Below are 23,236 nucleotides of genomic sequence, written 5' to 3' on the forward strand. Positions count from 1 at the left end.
TTATATGTAAATAATAATTTTAAAAGATAATAAAAATTTTATTTTAACATTTATTTAATGTTGATAGTTTGTAAGTTAATTGTAGTTTGTAAGATAGATTGTAAGTTAATTTTTTGTTCATCTAACATTTAACATAATTAAATTTTATATGCTATTTACTCGATTCAGTTAAAAAATACATAAACTTACCAAATCCCAGTTATATCTGTTCAAAAACTGACAATTTTATCAAACTAATTCCAGAATACATGACAGAAATAATGCGATATGTTTATCAATTCAATTAAATAAATTTAGACAATATTTTAAATATTTGATTATCGTTTGTTGCCTGTTCCTTTTCCTTGCAACATTAACAAAATATATATTTTAATTTAAACAAAATGATAAGATAAGTTTAAAACTTTATAATCTTTTATCACTATCACTATTTTTATACACTTACATTTAATTGTAAATTCAATTTTGCAAGCTTACTTACAATACAAGAAAGTAATTTTATACTCTAAATTTGTAAATGGATGAGAAACTCTTATAGTCTGAAAATTATCCGTAACGATGGTTATAATTTCACACAAAAATTTGTTACGGGATGAAAAAGAAGCATTATTACGCAATCATAAGTGAATCAATAATTAATTGGGATAAACGTGAATTTTTTTCTTTCTATGTATAACATAATTAATATTTCAATAAAAATTTGTGTTTTTTTAAATTAAATTTTATCACTTTACATAATATAAAGTAATGAATGACATGCTAATAGAATAAATGTCGACGCTTCGTGCATTCGGATAGCCGCCTCTCAAAGAAAAAGGAAAGCACGACGCATCGGTATTGGCGAGCGAGAGACGATATTAGTATCGAGTGCGAGTGAAACGGATATTGGGACACCATCGAGTCGGTATCACGTCTTCTCACTCATCTTAGCTCTATCCTTCTTCAACGTGCGACGTTAGTGAAGGATGCAACACCGGCGCGATCCCCACTTTTTTCGCTCCTCTCCCATCTCCCCGGCTCCTCCGTGCGCCCAGTAACACGTACGGCGCTTCGCGTGTGTGGGTGATCGCCGCGCGCTGAACGTCGCGGGACACCATTTCTGCCGGTGCGTGTACACCCCACATAGCACAAAAATTGCAATTACATTGTAGCAATATTGCTGCAAGATTACAATGTTGTTGCAACATTGCTGTGATGTAACGGCAATTTTTGTGTTACGTGGGACCCAATGATTGAGTGTTCATACCAAAGTTTGGATTTAAATACTGAATATTTAAATATACTTTCAACATTTGGATATGACACTCAATAAATGAGTGTATACTTCCAACATAAAGTGTGAACACTGAAACGTTGGGAATGTACACTCAACATCTATCGGTTGAAGGTATACACTTAATATCGAGTGTGCACTCTCAAAAATTGGATTAGAAAATGTTAAATAAAAACAAAAGCAAGAGAAGCAAGTTCAACCGAGATTAAAATTAATCTGTATTGGTAGAAATTGACATAAAACGAATATCTAAAATAAACATTCAACTATAGAGTGTTCAGCTGGCTCTGAGTATTAATTTGAGTATTACTTTCAACTTGAATGTTTGCCATCTAATTGAGTGTTAATTTCAGTGTTATTCTTAAATTTAGGATTAACATTGAAATTAACACTCAATTACCCAGTGAGAAATAGTGCATCGAATCGACATAGATTCGACATCGAAATCATCATTTCGATGTCGATTAGACGTCGAATTGATGTCGAATTCATTATCGTTTCTCGCTGGGTAGATGGCGAACATTCAAGTTGAGAGTAATAACACTCTAATTAAAAGTAAATTAAATAGCGAACACTCAAGTTGAGTGTTTACACTGAATTGAGTGTTTACCCCTTGTCCCAAATTATACTCAACTATTTTTCTAAGTGTTATTTTTATTGTTTTTTCCGTAATGGTTGATATTGGGATTGAATTGAAATGTAACCAATTAGGAACAAAACCAATATTCTTTAACTTTGCTTTGAATGCTCAAATTCCAATTCAATCTCAATCTCAATCTTTAGTTTGATATGGCTTTAAGATTGTCTTAAGTTTGTCTTTAAATACAATTTTGTTAATTACAAAGGTTATGTAATTATATATTTAAGAAAATTTTAAATACAAGGTCAAATAAAAAACAATTGTCAAAAAGCATGTTAGCAAGAAATAAAGGACATAATATTGAGCTGACAAATAAGTATTTTAATACAAATGAATTATAAATATTAGAAATAAATATTTTAATATTTTATCACAAAAACTTGGCGCGCCGCTAAACAGAATAATTTGTTTTAATACAAAATTGTTTTCTTAGAAACTAATTTATATATTAAAATAATACGTATAAAATTATACACCCACGCATAAGAGAGAGAGAGAAAGAGAAAAACATTTGAACGTACGCACGTATAAAAGACTAATGGCGAATTCGATTGTGTGCACCAGTGCGCACTAGTGCAATCCAACTAAATTCGCCATAAGATATTAAAAATCGCTTCCTTATAATCTAAGTTATATACTAAACACACACACACACACACATTCAGATGCACGCACAAAGAAAAAAGAAAGAAAGCTGGCAAATTATTCGGTTTAGCGGCATCAAGTTTTTGTAGTAAAATATTTATTTGTATTAAAATATTTATTTCTAATATTTGTAATTTGTATTAAAATACTTATTTGCCAGCTCAATATGGTAACGTGCGCGCCGCGGAAACGAAAGACACTTTTGAACTTTAGCAGCTTTATTAACGCGTCCGACAAGGCTCGAGACCGAGATTAGACTCGTTGTTGACAAACGTTGCCAAGAGCGTGACAATTGACAACGCTCTCGGTAAAATCAATGTATCGATCGGCTTCGGAACAGCTGAGTCGCAGTCGCGGAGTATACCGGGCGACGCTCGTAACAATATTATGCCCTTTATTTCTTGCTAATATGCTTCTTGACAATTGTTTTTTATTTGGTCTTGTATTTAAAATTTTTTTAAATTTATAATTAAATAACCCTTGTAGTTAACAAAATTGTATCTAAAGACAAACTTAAGACAATCTTAAAGCCATATCAAACTAGAGATTGAGATTGAGATTGAATGGAATTTGACCATTCAAAGCAAAGTTAAAGAATATTGTTTTTGTTCCTAATTGGTTACATTTCAATTCAATCCCAATATCAATCTCTAGTCTGATACAAACCTAATGAAAAATCAAACTATGCCAGTCAAAAAATAAACATCTATTATTATAGATTGGCGCATATTTTTTTATATCATTATTTTTGTAGAGAAAAAAGCTTAATAATTAAACTCTCATTTTGTAGTGTTTATTCTTAATTAGTGCAAAATATTTACATTTTTGTAGAGAAGTTAATTTGTGTGTGTGAATACAATAATTTTTTGTTTAAAATAATTGTCACTTTAATAATCAAAGTTATACCATTTCAGTAATGTATATTACTTAGGTTGAATTTGATCAAAAGTTTTATCTTGGATTTGTGATTTTTTTTCTTAAAAAAAAAAACCACACGCTTCTTTTACCTTTTTTAAAAAGGTAACTTGGTTTGGATATCATGCATTTTGTAGTATTTACAGATTATATATCACTTAGATTGAATTTGATATGATCAAAGTATTATCTTGGATTTTGTAATTTTTTTTCTTAAAGAAAAACATCGACACTAGTGTAAAATCTGAGTTATGTGTTACTCTCTGATTATTTAATTTTACATTGGCGTTAATGATTAAATAGATGAAGTGTGACGTACAGTTGTGCATCTGTTAAATATCTGTTGATAATATTGTAAGGATAAGAACCATATTTTGTCACCAAGGTACAGGCAATTATATACGTTACTACTAAAATAAAGAATAAAAATTAGTATTATTAAAAACATTTAAAGTTTTATTCAAGCTAATTAATAGTTGTTAATATTCATTATCAATTATAACATTTAACTGATCCACAATTTTATATCACACAACATCTCATCTATCTCATCGACGTCAGTGTAAAATCTGAGTTATGTTACTATCTGATTAATTAATTTTACATTGGTGATTCAAAACTAAAATATTGGCTGCTTTGCGCTTATACAAAGATGGAATGAAAAAGAATATTAATGTAAAGCAGATAAATAAATATTTTAATTCACTTAAATGTTTTATTATAAATAAATACTTTCTCACAAAACTTGGCGCTGCTAAATGGAATACACACGCACGATCCCCTTATGGAAAAAACTCTAAAAATAACATTTAAAAGAATACTCAGGTTGAGTATAATTAGAGACAAGGGGTAAACACTCAGTTCAGTGTAAACGCTCATCTTGAATGTTCGCTCTTTAATGTACTTTTAATTAGAGTGTTATTCTCAACTTGGATGTTCGCCATCTAATTGAGTGTTAATTTCAGTGTTATTTCTAAATTTAAAAATAACACTGAAATTAATACTCAATTAGATGGCAAACATCCAAGTTAAAAGTAATACTCAAATTAATACTTAAAGCCAGCTGAACACTCTAGTTGAATGTTTATTTTAGATATTCGTCTTATGCCCATTTCTATAGAATTGGTATACCAATATAGATTAACTTTAATTTCGGTTGAACTTGCTTTTTTTGCTTTTGTTTTTATTTAATATTTCCTAATCCAATGTTTGAGAGTACACACTCAATATTAATGCCCGTTTCCACCAACGTGGTTCAGATCAGAGTTTGTGTGAACTACGTTCAAAATTGAACGCAGTTTAATCTTTGGTCACCTTATTTTGCTTTCCTCCAATTTTATCTTTGTCTCGATCAACTGAACGCATACTTTATGCGTGCTAATTTCAACTGTATTTATAACGAGTGATGTGATTGGTGCTATATAATGTGTTTTATATATATATACTTATATATAAAATAAAATTAAATTTAACCTAGTTTATAATATTTGACACATTAATACATCCTATTACTTTATTTATAAGAATAAATAATGAACATTGAACACTGAACACATTTGAACACTGTTTTTATTTAAATGAAATCTAATTTTGAATTCAATATCGTCCAAATCATCAAAGCAATTCATACGTAATTTAAATCTTCTAGGCCTTCTGTCAATATGTCTTATAACATCTTCTTCATCATCGGATGATGATAAAATATCATAATAAGCCATAATAATTTAATCGTAATATGTATAATGCCAAGTACAGAAAATAATGCACCGCACATATAACCTTCAATAGTATACTGAAGTTTCGCAAAATTCTTCTGCAAACGCTGTTCAAACTTATTAACCGGCGAAAAATTGGCGTTCACAATGAACGCCGTTCAATCGATTAAACTTTTACTTAAAAAAATGGTGGAACGCAAAATATTATTAATCGGAGTTTAAACTCGGTTCAAATTTTGAACCACGTTGGTGGAAACGGGCATTAGTGTATACCTTTAACCGATAGAAATTGAGTGTGCATCCCCAACGTTTCAGTATTCACATTTTATATTGGATGTATACACTCATTTATTAAGTGTCATACCCAAGTGTTGTGAGTATATTTTCAAATATTCAGTATTTAAACCCAAACTTTAGTATAAACACTCAATCATTGGGTGTACACACTCAATGTTCGAGTATCCCCAGATAGCATAGGACGCCCTCAGGATCATCCTGAATATGTCCCGGGATGTCCTGGGATCTTGTCAGGATATAATAGTTGTATTATTGTAAATATTTTATATAAATATTTTATGTATAAATTGGACTTCTAAAGTAAGTTTAGACTGTTAGATTCTGTAATAGTATTAATATGAATTAAAATTTTACTCATGTCTTGAGGATATTCTTGGGATGTCCTGAGGATATATGCCCAGATAGCACAGAGAGTTAAAAAAGAACTTAATTGTATGTCATCAATTATGAATTTTTTTGCATCTCAAAACGAATTCAAAACTGGTGACATACAATTAAATTTTTTTTAACTCTCTGTGCTATCTAGGTGTATTTTGCGCCAACTAAAATAATGAATATTTATATGAACTAAAACATCTACTTTATTACTATTCTTTGGCTAGTATTCATAATTAAAATATTGGCTGCTTTGCCCCCATACAAGGATGGAATAAAGAACAATAATAATGTAGACAAATAAATTTTTAATTGGAATCATCGAGACACTCCGTGGTAACAGAACACGTGCTAAAAAATAACCACGTGTTTGATTGGAATAACGTTAAAATATTAGATTCTGAATCAAGATACCAAAAAAGGTTAATTTCAAAAATGATTCATATTAAGGAACAAGTTAATGGTATCAATTTACAGAAAGACACGGATGTCTTGACAATTCTTATTATTGTTTGTTTGACATTTTGTCGAAAATGACTAACGGAAAATAAATCTCTCTCATTCTGCCTCTGACTATATACCGAACGTTACACTTGTCTCTAGCGCTTTGTCGAATACTCTGTGTGTTGTTGCTCTTTTTAATATTGTGTTTTAAGATCTGCGATTAACATATATAAGTTTACAATTTTCTACAATACGCATACCAATTTATGTTATACATAACACGGGTTCCATCGTTTTTGATCTTATAAATTTATTTTAATATGAAAACCGACTTACGAAAAAAATTCATTATTTCTCATTTTATTATTCATTTAATTGTATTATTGATTGGTTTACGTTTTATTTATTATGACATAATTTGATACGTAATGAACTGTTTTATGGTTGTTCAATAGTCATCTTTTTTAATTGTTTAATTATATTTTCGTGTCCATCATTTCATTCATGTTTTAAGTTCATACATATTGGTAATGTATTGTGACTGAAGAGGACTAAGTATAGTCGAAACGTTTCAACAATCTTTAACACAGTGTTATTAGTTGCGTTTATAATTATATAATGTTTATCTTATTAATTATAATGTATTAAGAAAATTTGTCTTGGCTCGATACATTGACCTGGTTATCATATTATTTTTGCTTAGCATTAACGAGCTCTTCATAATTGTTTGTATTATTATTTTGTAAATATTTTATAAATATTGTATGCTGTCTGGGATATAATTAAGCTTTATCAAGAGAACAGAACAAAAACATATTTTTATAAGTTATTCTACATGTTATTTTGCATACGTAAAAAGCAGTAAAAAAACTGTAAATTTATATTTATTTATAAATATTATTTAACTATACGTTTCATATTTCTGACATCTATTGAACTGGTCTATAACAAATATGTATTCATGAGCATCAAGTGTTCATGGATCATCGCAAAGTGCTAGGTTGCGTACGATTTTCGAAGTCAAGCAGTGTCGACGGCGGTTCAGAGTTGGATGGTGACCGCAGAAGTTTTATTAGGCAATGCCAGATGTAAGTATATTGTCAGCATTCATTATTTGACATATGTTGCCGTCATGTTGCTATTAACATACTATTGGTTGTGGATGGTATACCGATGATAACAAGTTGCCGTCAATTTGCTGTCAATACGCTGTTAATCACGGATGGCAAATTGACAACACGAGTTGTCGTCAAGTTGCTGTCACAAATCACTTTTTTGCGAGTAGCAAATTGATGCTGACATGTTGCAATTAATTTGCCGTTGTTAGAATTAGAATTCACGTGAGTTCAGTTCGACATACATAATGCTGACGCATCTTGTTCTAAGTTCTTTGTTAAAATTGGTTGCTTCAATGATTGTTGGCGATTTGACAGCAAACTCGCTGCATTTGGCTATCTGGGATGTTTCAGCCAAGCCATAGTCGTACCTGTTAAAGCATGTTTAATCTGTATATCTGGAAAAATGGTCACCCATCCAAATGTCAACTATCGCCGATGTTGCTTGACTTCGAATATCGTACGCATCCTAACGCTTCATGATGATTCATAAACACTTCTTGTTTATGGATTCATATTTGTTATAGATCATTACAATAGATGTTGTCAGAAGGACAAAATATGTATAGTTTAACTTATATTTTTATAAATAAATCTAAAGTTTTACAATTTTTTAACTCATTTTTACATATGCGCGCAAAATAGCATGTAGAATAACTTAATAAAAAATCTGTTTTTGCTCTGTTTGTATAAAATAAAAAAAATTTTTTTAATGTCATTTTTTAAATAATTTTTTAGTATTATTAATATACTACATTGTTTCGATAAGTGCATTTTCTTTATGTTCTGACGTTTTAATCTACGTTTCTTAGAGATTTAATTTACGGTTTTGTCACTCTTTTATTACATTATAATTCACTTTTCTTTTACACTTGATTTATGCTCCATTAATTGTAGAGATAAAAGATATGATATGATATTACTTGGATGTAATAGGATATCGTAAGATATTAATAGAATATCTTATGATATTTTATAATATTTTAAGATATTTTCTTGGGATATCGAAATATATTAATGGGATATCATATAATATCTTAAGATATTTTACGATATTTTATAGGATATCCCGGGTGCTATTCATTGAGATATCCGTGGGATCACCTTCGTCTGTCTGGGATAATTTGGGATATTCTCAGGATAAAATGTGCTGTGTGGGATATCATTAGTTTGGTAAAGAAAGTTAATGTGTGTGTGTACCCAGGTAGCCAAATGCAGCGAGTTTGCTGTTAAATCGCCAACAATCATTGAAGCAACTAATTTTGACAAACTTAGAACAAGGTGCAGCATTATGTCTGTCGAACTGAACTCACGTGAATTCTAATTCTAACAACGGCAAATTGATTGCAACATGTCAGCATCAATTTGCTACTCGCAAAAAAGTGATTTGTGACAGCCACTTGACAAAAACTCGTGTTGTCAATTTGCCATCCGTGATTAACAGCGTATTGACAGCAAATTGACGACAACTTGTTATCATCGGTATGCCATCCACAACCAACAGTATGTTAATAGCAACATGACGGCTACATATGTCAAATAATGAATGCTCATATGCTGACAATATACTCACATCTGGCATTGCCTAATAAAACATCTGTGGTCACCCATCCAACTCTGAATCGCCGTCGACACTGCTTGACTTCGAAGATCGTACGCAACCTAGCACTTCGCGATGATCCATGAACACTTGCTCATGAATATATATTTGTTATAGATCAGTTCATTAGATGTCAGAAACATGAAACGTATAGTTAAATAATATTTATAAATAAATATAAATTTACAGTTTTTTTACTGTTTTTTACGTATGCGAAATAAGACTTCTGCTTCCGGTGACTGTGCGAGTGACAGGAGTGAAAGCAGTGTGGTAGTTGCAAGGAGTTTTATGGGTGTGAGTGACAGAGAAAGTGTGTCGGAGAGGTAGTAGGAAAAAATAGGAGAGCAGGGCGAAAGGTGAGATAAATAATTGCAGAGGTAGAATAAGGGATAAAGCAGAAAAAGTAGGGAAAAGTGTGTTGTTTTTGGTTAGGTTAGGTTAGGTTAGGTTAGGTTAGGTTAGGTTAGACGCGGGGCAAAAAGATAGGTAGGAGGGAGAACGTACGAGCGAGGCAAGCACGGGTGATAGAAGCGCCGGAGAGACGGGTGAGAATTCGTAGAAGCAGGACGGGTGTGTAAGTTAGTTAGATCGATTGGTATACGTTAGGAACAAAAAGAATAGAGAAGGATGAGCGAGACGAGGGATATAGGAGTAGAAGGGAAGGGAGAAGAAAATAAGAAAAGAGGAAGGCCGTCGAATATAGAGAGGTTAAGAAGAGAGAGAACGGGTAGCATGGGAAGCATAGAGGATTTGTTTAATAGGGGAAAAAGGAAAGGGAACAAGAAGAGGGAGTAGAGAGAAAGGAGCAGGCAGAGGAGAAAGATTTATGTAAGAGGAGTAGGATAAGAAAAAGTCCACCAAAAGGGGGGCAGGAATGCAATGGAGATTGGGATAAAGCGTTAGGGTGTATTAGAGAATTTTTAAGAAAAGATATAGTTAAAGAAATATAAAAGATAGGAATGAAAGTAGACGAGGGGAGGGAAGAAATGAGTAAACAACGAAAAGAAATGATGAGGAAGTGGGAGGAAGAAAGGAAGAAAATGCGAAAGAGATTAGAGGATCTAGAAAGGAGGTTAGAAGAATTAGAGAAGAGAGAGGAAACAAGGAGGGAAGGCGGGAGGGGGAGAAAAGAGGTCGGGGGAAACAGGAATAGAGGAGGGGGAAGTAGCAGGCGAGTTAACAAGGAGATTAAGGGAAATGGAGGTAAAATGGGATAAAGGAGAAAGAGCGGAGAGGAGGAGAAATTTAGTAATTAAGGGGAGTGAGGCCCGATTGCGCACATAAGCGATTGGACACAGTAGTATTTCCCAATTAGACACAGATCCGATTGGACACGGACTCAATTGGACACAGACCCGATTGGACACAGACCCGATTGCACACGGACCCGATTGCGCACTGATCCGTTTGCACACGGAAGCGATTGCGCACCGACCCGATTGCACACGGATCCGATTGCGCACCGACCCGTTTGCACACGGACCCGATTGCGCACCGACCCGATTGCACACGACCTGATTGCACACAACCCGTTTGCACACGGACCCGATTGGACACGGACTCGATTGGACACAGATCCGATTGGACACGGACTCGATTAGACACAGTCTCGATTGCACACCGTCCCGATCGGACACAGTCGCGATTGGACACGGACTCGATTGGACACAGACCCGATTGGACACGGACCCGATTGGACACAGACCCGATTGCACACGGATCTGATTGCACACCGACCCGATTGCACACGGACTCGATTGCGCACCGACCCGTTTGCACACGGATCCGATTGCGCATTGACCCGATTGCACACGACCCATTTGCACACGAACCCGATTGCACACGGACCCGATTGCACATCGACCCGATTGCGCACCGACTCGTTTGCACACAGACCCGATTGCACACGATACGATTCTGCATCGCAGAATAATGCAAAAACAACCTGTGGATAGCACAGAAAATTTAGAATAAATTTTTATATTTTACGAATTATTTTTAAAAAACATTTTTTAAATTATATAATTGTTTTTATAAATTATTTAGAAATTATTATTAACAATATATAAAATATATTTTTAAAATGTACTAAAAAATATTCATGGTATATAAGCTCGAAATATTTTTGTATTATTGTATAATAGCATAAATATTTATTTTTAATATTTTCATAAATATTTATCGTAATTATTTTATACTTGGCAAACTCAGACATAAAAATACGTACAAAATATTTATTATATTTTTTTTTCTTATACATATTTTATAGTCGCAAACCTATGTGGTGCAGAAAACGCTTTGTGCACACACACACACACACGCACGCCCGCACGCACGCACGCACGCACGCACGCACGCACGCACGCACGCACGCACGCACGCACGCACGCACGCACGCACGCACGCACGCACGCACGCACGCACGCACACATTCCGATACACGCACAAAAGAAAAAGAAAAAGAGTTGGCAAATTATTCGGTTTAGCGGCGCCAAGTTTCTATAGTAAAATATTTATTGGAATTTGACCATTCAAAGCAAAGTTAATTTATTCTTAATTAATTACATTTCAATTCAATCCCATCCCAATATCAGTCTCTACTCTGACAAGCTTAATGAAAAATCCATGCCAGCCAAAGAATAAACATCTATTTTTATAGATTGGCGCATATTTCTTCATATCATTATTTTTGTAGAGAAAAAACTTAACACTCATTTTGTAGTGTTCACTCTTAATTGGTGCAAAATATTTACATATCATTATTTTTGTAGAAAAATTAATTTGTGTGTGTGAATACAATAATTTTTTATTTAAAATAATTGTTACTTTAATAATCAAAGTTATACCATTTTAGGAATGTATATGATTTAGGTTGAATTTGACCAAAAGTTTTCCCAGCAAACACAAAATATAGCAGCAACATTGCGGCAATGTTATAACATTGTAGCAACATCACAGCAATATTACAACATGTTCTGTGTTTGCTGGGTTATCTTGAATTTGTGATTTTTTTCGTTATAAAAAATATCACTTAAGTTGAATTTATCAAAAGTATTCTTGGATTTTGTGATTTTTTTCTTAAAGAAAAATCACACACTTGGCGCGTTTTTTATCTTTCTTAAAAAATTATGAAACATTTAAAATGTTTAGAAAATTTATCTAAAATTAACATTTTAAAAATTTTGATCAATGTTTCTTGCCTACTGAGTAATTTTAATGTAACTATCCAGATAGCACAACGAATTCAAAAAGAATTCTTTTAAACACTCAAATTTTGAAATGAAGTCTTTTTCTAATCCATTTCACTAAAAGGATTCTTAAGAGTTCAAAAAAAGTTCTTTTGTATGTTACCAATTCTGAGTCGCTTTTGTAATGCATATAAAGTTCATTTTATGTTCTATAAGAATTCGCATTAAATTTAAAATTATTTCTAAATAGTATTCTAATGGAACTTTATCGAGATACTTTTTTTAATTTATTATGATTCCTTTTATAGTGCAAAAAGAGATTTCTTTTTTTGTAAAAAAGCATAATAAAGGATTTTTGGAAATATAAGAAATGTTAATTTAAAAATATACTGCCACAAAAATAGAGAATTTGGTATATTATTATTATAAGTGAGAAACTCTCTTATTGTTACTATACATGTATAAATTATGTATAAAATTTTTCCATATTTTATTGCAGTATATTATAGAATTAACATTTCCTAATTTTATATAAAAATAATGTACTTTTTTACAATTTTGTTTACAAATTTTTTATGAAACGCGTTATTATATGTTCATCATAATAAAAAAAATATTTACTTACAATTAGTTACCCAATCAGCAAAACAATATTTAAAAAATGTTTTTAATAGTATTTAAAAAACATTTTTAAAAACATTTCTAAAAACGTTAAAAATAATGAGATAAGTTCCTTTTTTAAATTAAAAAAACGTTTTTTTAAATGTTTGGACAATATTTTTTTAACCTTTAATAAGTATTTGTTTTAAAATTTAAGAAAATGTTTTTTTGACATTTGGTAAATAATTTTTTAAATATTTACTAAACATATTCACAACAAAAGCAAAAAATTGATTGCATTATTAAATAATTTTATAAATTTAACGTAACCTCATCAATCTAATAAATTTCTACAATAATTTTGTAACGGGGAGAAGACTATACATGTTTCAGCCAAGCCACAGTACCTGTTAGAACATATTTAATTTCTATGCCTGAAAAAACGGTCACCCATCCAAGTGTCAACCACTCCCGACGTTGCTTGACTTTGAAGATCGTACGCATCTTAATGCTTCGTGATGATCCATGAATACTTTATATTAACGCATACATATTTGGTATACATTATTTCAATAGATGTTGTCAGAAGGATGAAACATGTATAGTTAACTTATATTTTTATAAATAAATTTAAAGTATTACAATTTTTTACTGATTTTCACATATGCGAAATAGTATGTAAAATATGAAAAGATCTATTTTTGCTCTGTTCGTAAAAAAATAAAAATAAATGTTATTTTATAATTTTTGAGTATAATTAATATGCCATATTGTTTCAATAAGTGCAATGTTATCTTAATCTCCACTTTCTTTATGTTCCGATATTTCAATCTGTGCCTCAGAGATTTTATTTATACGCTTTTGTAACTCTTTCTTTACATAGATTCACTTCCTCTTTACACTTGATTTACGCTACATAATTAGTGAAGCTTCCCAACCATAATTTAAATATTTTTAAAAATATTATTTTAAACTTTTTAAAATGTAAAATAATTATTACATAAACATTAAATAAATGTTACATAAATATTATTTTAAATAATTTATTAAAACATTAATTAGTAATAAATAAACATTAATTAAATATTATTTAAATATTTGTCTTAAATTATTATAATTATTGTAAATTTATTATTATAATTATTGTAATTAAATATTAAATCAATATCAGATAAATAAATATAAAATATTATTAAAAAATTTTTTTAAAGATAAAGTAAATATATAACATAAACATTAAATAAATGTTATATAAATATTATTTTAAACAATTCATTAAATTGTTAAATTAATATTAAATAAATATAAATTAAACATTATATAAATATTTGTCCTAAATTGTTATTTCAAATAATTAATAAAATTACAAAAATAATTGTAACATAAATATTATATTAATATTAAAAAAATATTTTTAAGTATTAAACTTTTAAGTATTAAAAGTATTACTTTAAATATTATTTTAAAGATGAAATTAATATTACGTAAACATTAAATAAATAATTTTACGTAAATATTATTTTAAACAATTTATTAAAATGTAAAGTCAATATATTAAATAAATATTAATTAAATATTATATAAATATTTGTCCTAAATCACATTATTTATATAATTAATGATTGAAATATAAATATTAAATTAATATTAAATAAATATTTTTTTAAGTTTTATTTTAGGTATTTTTTTAAATATAAAATATTAAATAAACATTAAATAAATATTGCGTAAATAATTTTTTTAAACTATTATTTTTAATAAAAAATTAATTATTTTTAAATATTAAATAAACGTTAAATAAACATTTCATAAATATTTTTTCTAAATCGTTGTTTAAAATAAATAATCCTTTTATTAAAAAGGGCATGACATCGATACTCGAATCTATCGAAGTGTATTGTCGCTTTCCGCGATGCCGATTGGTTCTCTCGTTGCGCTTACTTCGTGCAAGAGTAAACATTGCGATTAAATTTTGACAGCTGTCAAATTTGTATAAATGGTTATCTATACCGGAAGAGACGGGGAGAGACGGGGAGAGACCGGGAGAGACGGGGAGAGCCGAGGAGAGACGGGGAGAGACGGGGAGAGATCGGGAGAGATCGGGAGAGACGGAGAGAGACCGGGAGAGACCGGGAGAGACGGGAGAGGACGGGAGAGACCGGGAGAGACGGGGAGAGAGAAAGAGAGAGAGAGAGAGAGAGAGAGAGAGAGAGAGAGAGGGGGGGGGGGAGAAGTGCGTGTATCCATACGTGTGTATACTGTGGAGTATTTTACTCAAACAAAAGATTTTCGAAAGTTAGTTTTCTGTATTGATTTTTGCAAAAGATGTTGATCTCATTTTATATGGAAAGGTACACATATAATGTCAAAGTATTATAATGTCAAATAATTTATTAACAATTGTAATTTTGTTTTTCAAACTATGTCGTCAATTTTTAATGCTAATTAAAGAAAAAAAAAATCAAGAAGAAGAAGAATCAGAGCTGACAACATTTCGTTACATTTTAGTCAATATTATATTACTTTAAAGAAGATTTATGTATGTTGTGTATATTGTATTTCTTTTTTTCTTTTTTTATGTGTATAATATTAAAAAAAAAATTAGATAATAAATTAATGTATATAAGTATGCTTTCTCTTTCTCTTTCTCTCTCTCTCTCTCTATTTTTTTTCCTTTCTTTTTGTATATAATTATTTATTTATATAATTATTATTGCAATTGTTATTTTTAAAAAGTAAAAAACTAAATAGTGCGCGCGTAGCGCGCGCCTGTTGTTCTAGTTTATATAAAATAAATAATAATCTAGTTTATATTATATAAAATAAATATTAAATAAATATTATTTGTACAATAAACATTAATAATGTAAAAATAATTAAAAATAAATATTTGAAAAACATTTAAAAAATATTGTTTGCTGATTGGGTATATATCAAATTTACGACAAATAATATATATGTATATATATATGTATATATATATAGAATAGAAGTTTATTCTGGTTTCCCTTTCGGGGTTACCAGGGTGTTTTAAAGGGTTCACCAAACCCTTTACACTTCTTATCCTTATATTCATACTCCTCTACATATCAACCGTATATAATAATATAAAATATATAAAATATATAATATACAATACAATACAGGAAACGAAATATACAATAACAAGACAATCACAATTGTAAACGAAGCGGAAGTCCACCTGTCCACTAACTTCTTCCCTATCATTATCTCATTTAAATACATTACATATCTAATCCCTTCCTACCGACCTGGCCATTGTGCAGCCTTACAGACTTATATCCCTCCTCCCCTCTACGGCCCTTCTGCACCTTTTTTTCCCTCTCCCCCTTCCTTATCCTCCTCTTTTTCCCTCTCCTCCATTTCCCCCATCCCCTTCCGCTTCCTCCTCCAAACGCCCTCACTGCCGCTTCCCAGTTAATTCCTCTCTGCTCCCCTCTCATTCCTGACTGTCCTCTCCCGAACTCCAATTCTTCTGGCTCCTACCGTCATCCTCTGCCTCCTCTTCTACCTTCTGTCTCTCCTCTCTCCAGTTTCCGTTCCTTATTATCACCTCCTTTTAACTCCTTCTACCTATAACCAAAAACAACTCTTATTTTCCTTCTTGCAATCCGCCTATCCTCCTCTTCCCCCTCCTCCTCCCTGTCACTTCCTCCCTCCTCCTTGCCGTCTCTTCCTGTCTTCCTCCTCCCTTCTAATTCAGCATTTCCTCTCTCTCATCCTTTGCCTCTTCTACCCTCTCCGCTCTCTCCTCCATCCTCTTCTTCTCCTCCTTGTCTCTCCCCACTACCAATCTCCATCGTCCCTCCACTCCGCTCCCTCTCTTCCCCGACCTTCTTTGCTCCTTGTTCCCTTTCCGCCTCTTCTCCCGCTCGTCGCCATCCGACCGTCTTTTTCTTCCCCTTTGCTTCCTCTTCATTCTCCCTGGCCGCTTCTCCCTACCTTACTTCCCCTCTATTCTTCCTCGTCTGGATCTCAGTCCTCTTCTTCCGTCTCCCACCTCTCCAGCCTCGCTTCCAGACTTCTAAATCTTTCCCTAATCTCTTTCAACCCTTTTGACATTTTCACTCTGTTTTCTTAATTCTCTTCCAATCTCCTCTATCCTCCTCTCTACCGCACTTTCTTCCCTTACTCTGTCCTCTTCCGTCTCCTTCATTATCCCGTTCTCTTCTCCTCCTCATTATTAAATTTCATCTCTGCCTTTATTTTCACCTCATCTGCTTTCTCTCACTCTGCTATTACTGTCTTTGCGTCGGCTATCTTCTCCTTTCGACGGACCACGTGCTGTGCGAATCTGCGTTCCCAAAGCACGCTACCGTCTGCCGCCTCACTCCTGCCAACCCATTTTCCACCATCTTCTTCATCCGCGCCATCTCTCATCTCTTCGTCATCTTCCTTGTTTCTGTCTTTATCTTCTGCCAACCGATTTTTTCTTTCTTCTCAGCGCCCTCTCACTGTCCTCTTCTTCTCCACGGCTGCTTCACTCCACATTCGTCTCTCATCTCCAAAACTTCACCACAATATCTTTTCATATCTTTCCTTTACCGCCGTCTTCCTGCTTCCCTCCAATCGCCCGATCACCACTCGTCCTCTTCTACCCAAATTTTCACACTTTCCTACTCTCCTTCTCACCTCCATTATCACTTCACTACTCCTTACTTCGGAGCTTCCAAATTCACGCCCGTTCTCATCGACGCCATTCTTCTATCCCCCCCCCTCTCTCTCTCTCTCTATATATATATATATATATATATATAGTATTTATATACTATTTAGATAATAATACAATAGTATTTATGACAAATAACAGAGATATATATTTAAAAAATTTGTTTGGTATGTCAAAAAAATTAAAAAGATACTTATATTTGTTATATCTTTCCATAATGTTATGGTTCTTTATAAAAATTTTTATATTGACTAAATTATATGAATTCATAATAAATTTGTATGTGATATTGTTTTTGAATTAATTTCAAACCAATGTGAATTCTTAACGAATTTGAATATTGAATTCCTTTTTAACTCATTTTGACTAAATTATGTGAACTCATAATGAATTTATATATGGTACTCTTTTTGAACTCATTTCGAATAGATTACATAAATTCTTAAAGAATTAAAAGAAGTGAATTTTTTTTAACTTAAAAGGATCATCTGTGCTATCTGGATAGACACCACATACGTGCGCTTCGCGCGCGCTAAATAACTTTTTATTTTTTATTTTTTAAAAATAAATTGCAACGATAATTGTATAGATAATTATCTATACAAATTTAATAGGTGTCAAAATGCAATTGCAATGATAGTTACTCTCGCAACACGAAATAAACGCAGCGAGAGAACCAATCAGCATCGCGGAAATGTGACAACAATACGGGACGATCAAACGCACACTTCTCGCATTTGCACGGCTTTTTTTATTATAGATAGATTTAGTAAAATTGAGTAAAGTTCATACTGTCATACAAATATGACTTTAATGATTTTAAAAATAAATTTTAATAAAAAAATAATTTCTTATCACGTCAATTATTTTTTCAGATTACATGCAAAAAAATATATAGATAAAACATTAATTTAGGCTGATTAATGATCTAAATGGTAATAAACAAAAAAAAAAGATAATTACCTTTGAATCTAACTACGCCACGCTCGCACCGTTCGACGCGTATCGTCTCGTAGACGGCCTTGTTGCACTCAAGCTTGGAACTAACCGCGCTCTTAGGTCCGACGAAGCCTTGTTCGCACCGCAACACCAACACGGGCCGATTCATCAGATAGAAATAATACTTGGCGGCATCGGAATCGTTGCCGTTCAATAATTCGGCGTTCGCGTAAAGATGGCCAGAACGCTTCGTGGCCAGGAACTTGCCGTTGTTGGCGCGTAATGCGACTGTGCCATCGTCCGATTGCCAGATCAAGTCGAAGAGTGCGTTCGACGAACGCTTGTGATCTGACGCTTGTATGCCGCCACCAGCCTCCAGACTCCAGTAACGGTCTTGCATCGTTCGCACGTACCACCGTTTTGTCACCCGATCAAACTCCAATTGGAATGTCTCGTGACCTGAGATCTCGTCCTGGTTAGCCGTTACATCGACACCTAATAGGGATTGATCACAATTACATTTCAGTTTCGTCTCATGGTAAAAAATCATCAAGATATATCTAATAATATCAACTACCCTGATAACCATTTCTGCTGTGACAAATGTTAGCAACAGATTCTGTTGTCAAAAAGGCGACAAATGAGAAACATATCTTATCATTGCAAACACTGTTAGCAGATATTCAGCAAATATTTAGCAACGTCTGTCATAAGAATACATGACAAAATAATAGTGAACTGCGAGCAGATTAATTGAAAGTATTGATGACAGATTGACGACAAACACCAAAGTGCAAACAATATCAGCAAATTGTCTGTAGAAATGCAATAACATTTGTGCGTCAATGTACGCGACAGATTGATACCAGAAACGCAGCAGATCTGTCCAAATGTCAAATTGGCAATAAAAAGCGCGGCACCGTGATAGGCGGCTTACTCTCTCGGAAGTAAAATGCAACCAACTCTCTACATAAAGACCACTCGCAGCGCGACTAAGGTAAGCAAAATTTAACCTTCCTTTGCTGCGCCTGTGGAGGTGTCCGATGTGGCGGAGGACCACCACATTATACTTTTATGACAAAACTGCTAGTATCTTTATTTCTTTAGACTACAAGAAATTTAATGAAGTTAGTTGCACCTAGAATAAATAATGTACCTGCGATATAAAGAAAGAAAATAGATAGGTCAATTGAGGCCCCCCCTATAGGAAATATTAGATGCTAAGGAGAGTGTGGGGTAAATTATTCAATCTGTTCCTATCCCTGAATTAATAAATCTTCCCAGGAGATTGCTTACATCTATTCTCAAATAAAATAACTGTGAAAATGAAAAGATTCGACAAATATGTCGCCAATCTGTCGTCATTTATGAATACAGATCTGCTGCATATTTGGCGCAAATCAGCTGTGAGTTTACGTTGCAACACCTGTTCTCAATTTGCTGCGTTTTGTTATTGTATTGCTACTGACAGATCTGCTCTAGTGTTGCACCCAATTTGATATCAGGATTTGATGACAATTTTTGCTTGCAATTGGAACGCACTCGAGAACACAGTAGGCCATGGTTTTGGCAGCCTGATTCCGCAAGAAATTTTTAGCAGTCTGCTGACAATTTGGCAGCAAATGGTTAGCTGGGTATAACGTATAACATATAATTTACTTGCTTACAAACTTGCCGTAATATTATATGGTAATATAACAATAATATTACATTAATAGAGGAGAAGGTGGCCGGTTCGGATAATATACCTATATTATCTCCGTTATTAACTGACGAATTCTAAAAACACAGGCACACAAAAAAAAGTGGTTGGTTCGGCGGACTAGACTAGTCAATCCTTATGTATTTCGACCCGCTGAATCCGAATTGCAAAGTTAGCTCGTATTTCCTAACCTCAAAAACAATTTTTTTAAAATGTTGATCCGGCGAACCAGACTAGTCAATCGTTATGTATTTCGACCCGCTGAATCCGAAACCAAAATCAGAATTGCAATGTTAGCTCGTATTTCCTAACCCAAAAAAAAAAAAATTTTTTTTTAAATGTTGGTCCGGCGAACCAGACTAGTCAATACTTATGTATTTTGACCCGCTGAATCCGAATCCAATATTAGAATTGTAAAGTTAGCTCGCATTTCCTAACCTCAAACAAAATTTTTTTTTAATGTTGGTCCGGCGAACGAGACTAGTTAATCCTTATGTATTTCGACCCGCTGAATTTGAAACCAAGGTCAGAATTGCAAAGTTAGCTCGCATTTCCTAACTTCAAAAAAAAATTTTTTTTTAATGTTGGTCCGGCGCACCAGACTAGTCTATCCTTATGTATTTTGATCCGCTGAATCCAAATCCAAGGTCAGAATTGCTAAATCGGCTTATTTTTTCTTAAAAAAAATTTGTTTTTATAATGTTGGTTCGGCGGACCAGAATAGTCTATCTTTATGTATTTTGACCCGCTGAATCTAAATTCAATGTCAGAATTACTACATTGGCTCATTTTTTAATAACCTCAAAAAAAATTTTTTTTTAATCTTGATCCGGCGAACCAGACTAGTCTATTCCCAGATAGCACAGGACGTCCTCAGGATCATCCTGAATATTTTTCGGGATCTTGTTAGGATATAATAATTGTATTATTGTAAATATTTTATATTAATATTTTATATATAAATTTGATTTCTAAAGTAAGTTTAGAATGTTAGATTCTGTAATAGTATTAATATAAATTAAAATTTTACTCATGTCTTGAGGACATGTCCTTGGGATGTCCTGAGAATATATGTATTCTAGCTGAAAACGTTATTCTTAAAATATTGTATAAAGAGTTTCATTAGCTACAAAATGTCTGAAGATAAACTTAAATATAATGACTGTATAAATACCAGACATTTTAGATAGCACAGAATGTTCTAAGAATATGATATCCTGTCTATGATATGAAGTCCTCAGGACATCCTAAGGTAATCCTCAGGACATTCTAAAACAATCCTCAGGACATCCTAAGACAGTTCTTAGGACGTCCTAAGAGAGTCCTCAGGACATCCTACGAAAGTCCTCAGGACATCCTAAATTAGTATTCAGAGACATCCTGGACGTATAGTAATTTTTGAAAAAGACGGGTAATTAATATAGCAAGTGAGAAATCTTTAAAAATCGTACGTTCTAGAATGTATTGCAAAATTAAATGTGTAAAAACGTTGACTTCAAAGTCAGATTGAATGTTTACACTTATTGAAACAATATGGCATATTAACAATACTAAAAAATTATAAAAGATGACATTAAATAATTTATTTATTTTATTTTATACGAACGGCGCAAAAGCAGTTTTTTTAAATAAGTTATTCCACATGTTATTTCGCGCGCATATGTAAAAATAATTTTAAAAAACTGCAAAACTTTATATTTATTTATAAAAATATAAGTTAACTATATATGTTTCATTTTTCTGACAACATCTATTGTAATGATCTACACTCAGTCGAAAAAAAAGCGGTACACCTAAAATTTGTCAAAAAATCACTAAACTTCCAACAACGATAACTACGCGAGTAATAAAGATAAAAAGGTTTCTAAAAAAAGAAATTAAAGCTTCAAATGTCTACTTTAAAAATCGATTCATTAAAATTTTGCGTAATAATTTTTTTCAAAATGGCGTACGACAAAGCGAGAGCATGCAAAATTGGAAAATATTGGTCCGAGTTTGCGACAATCCATAGCATGAGGCAAGTATCGCAACTTAATTGAATAAAAAGCATGCTATAGAACAGTTTCTTTCACCTTTGTGGTTTCTTAGAAAATTTTCCCCGGGTAATATGGTTGAGTGAGTCCCAGATGTGCACAGTAATAAACGGACACAGCAAGCTGAGTGAAACGGACACAGTAACAAACGGACACAGACCAAACGGACACAGTAACAAACGGACACAGTGCGAAACGGACACAGTAACAAACGGACACAGACCAAATGCGCACAGAGCGAAACGGACACAGTGCGAAACGAACACAGACCAAATGCGCACACTGCACATGCGCACGGACCAAATGCATACCCGGAAAGTCGCAAACCCATGTGATGCAGTGAATGCTTTGCACGCACGCGCGCGCGCGCGCGCGCACACACACACACAGACACACACACACACACACGGGGGGGGTGCAAGGGGGGCCTTCGGCCCCTTCCAAGTCGCTAACCTATGTGGACTTTACTCTGCTTGCAATGTACATGGATTGCATTTGGTCCGTGCGCACGTGCAGTGTGCGCATGTGCTGTGTGCGCATGTACTGTGTGGGCATTTGGTCCGTGTGCATTTGGTCTGTGCGCATTTGATCTGTGTCCGTTTCGCTCTGTGCGCATTTGGTCTGTGTCCGTTTGTTTCTGTGTCCGTTTCGTACTGTGTCCGTTTCGCTCTGTGCGCATTTGGTCTGTGTCCGTTTGTTACTGTGTCCGTTTGTTACTGTGTCCGTTTATTACTGTGTCCGTTTGGTCTGTGTCCGTTTGTTACTGTTTCGGTTTCACTCAGCCTGTTGTGTCCGTTTATTACTGTGCGCATCTGGGACGCTCCCATATGGTTACGCAAGCCTGCACGTTCCGGATTATACATTTGTGATCCAAACTGCTTTTACAAGGTATTTTTTGAGGTTATGAAAAAATGAGCCAATGCAGCAATTCTGACATTGAACTTGGATTCAACGAGTGAAAATACATAAAGGTAAATTATTCTGTTCCGCCGGACCAACATTATGAAAAAGTTTTTTTTGAGGTTAGAAAAAAATGAGCCAACCCTGTTCAAAAAGTACGATAGA

The 23,236-nt window shown here is 33.1% G+C and overlaps 1 protein-coding gene across 3 annotated transcripts in view; it reads right to left on the bottom strand.

The window, feature by feature from the left end:
- LOC105837548 (protein singed) overlaps window positions 1-23,236 on the bottom strand; it is a 162,090-nt gene that overhangs the window by 9,752 nt on the left and 129,102 nt on the right. For 2 of the 3 annotated variants that reach the window (XM_036290994.1, XM_036290995.1), the window contains one exon: window positions 18,461-18,931. In XM_036290994.1, the coding sequence (XP_036146887.1) occupies window positions 18,461-18,931 (471 nt within the window). Of the gene's footprint in view, window positions 1-15,783; window positions 16,402-18,460; window positions 18,932-23,236 lie in introns of those variants that run through there. The other variant, XM_036290996.1, reaches the window with a different exon arrangement.

The sequence above is a fragment of the Monomorium pharaonis genome, chromosome 8 (assembly GCF_013373865.1).
Source record: "Monomorium pharaonis isolate MP-MQ-018 chromosome 8, ASM1337386v2, whole genome shotgun sequence".
Taxonomy (NCBI): Eukaryota; Metazoa; Arthropoda; class Insecta; order Hymenoptera; family Formicidae; genus Monomorium; species Monomorium pharaonis.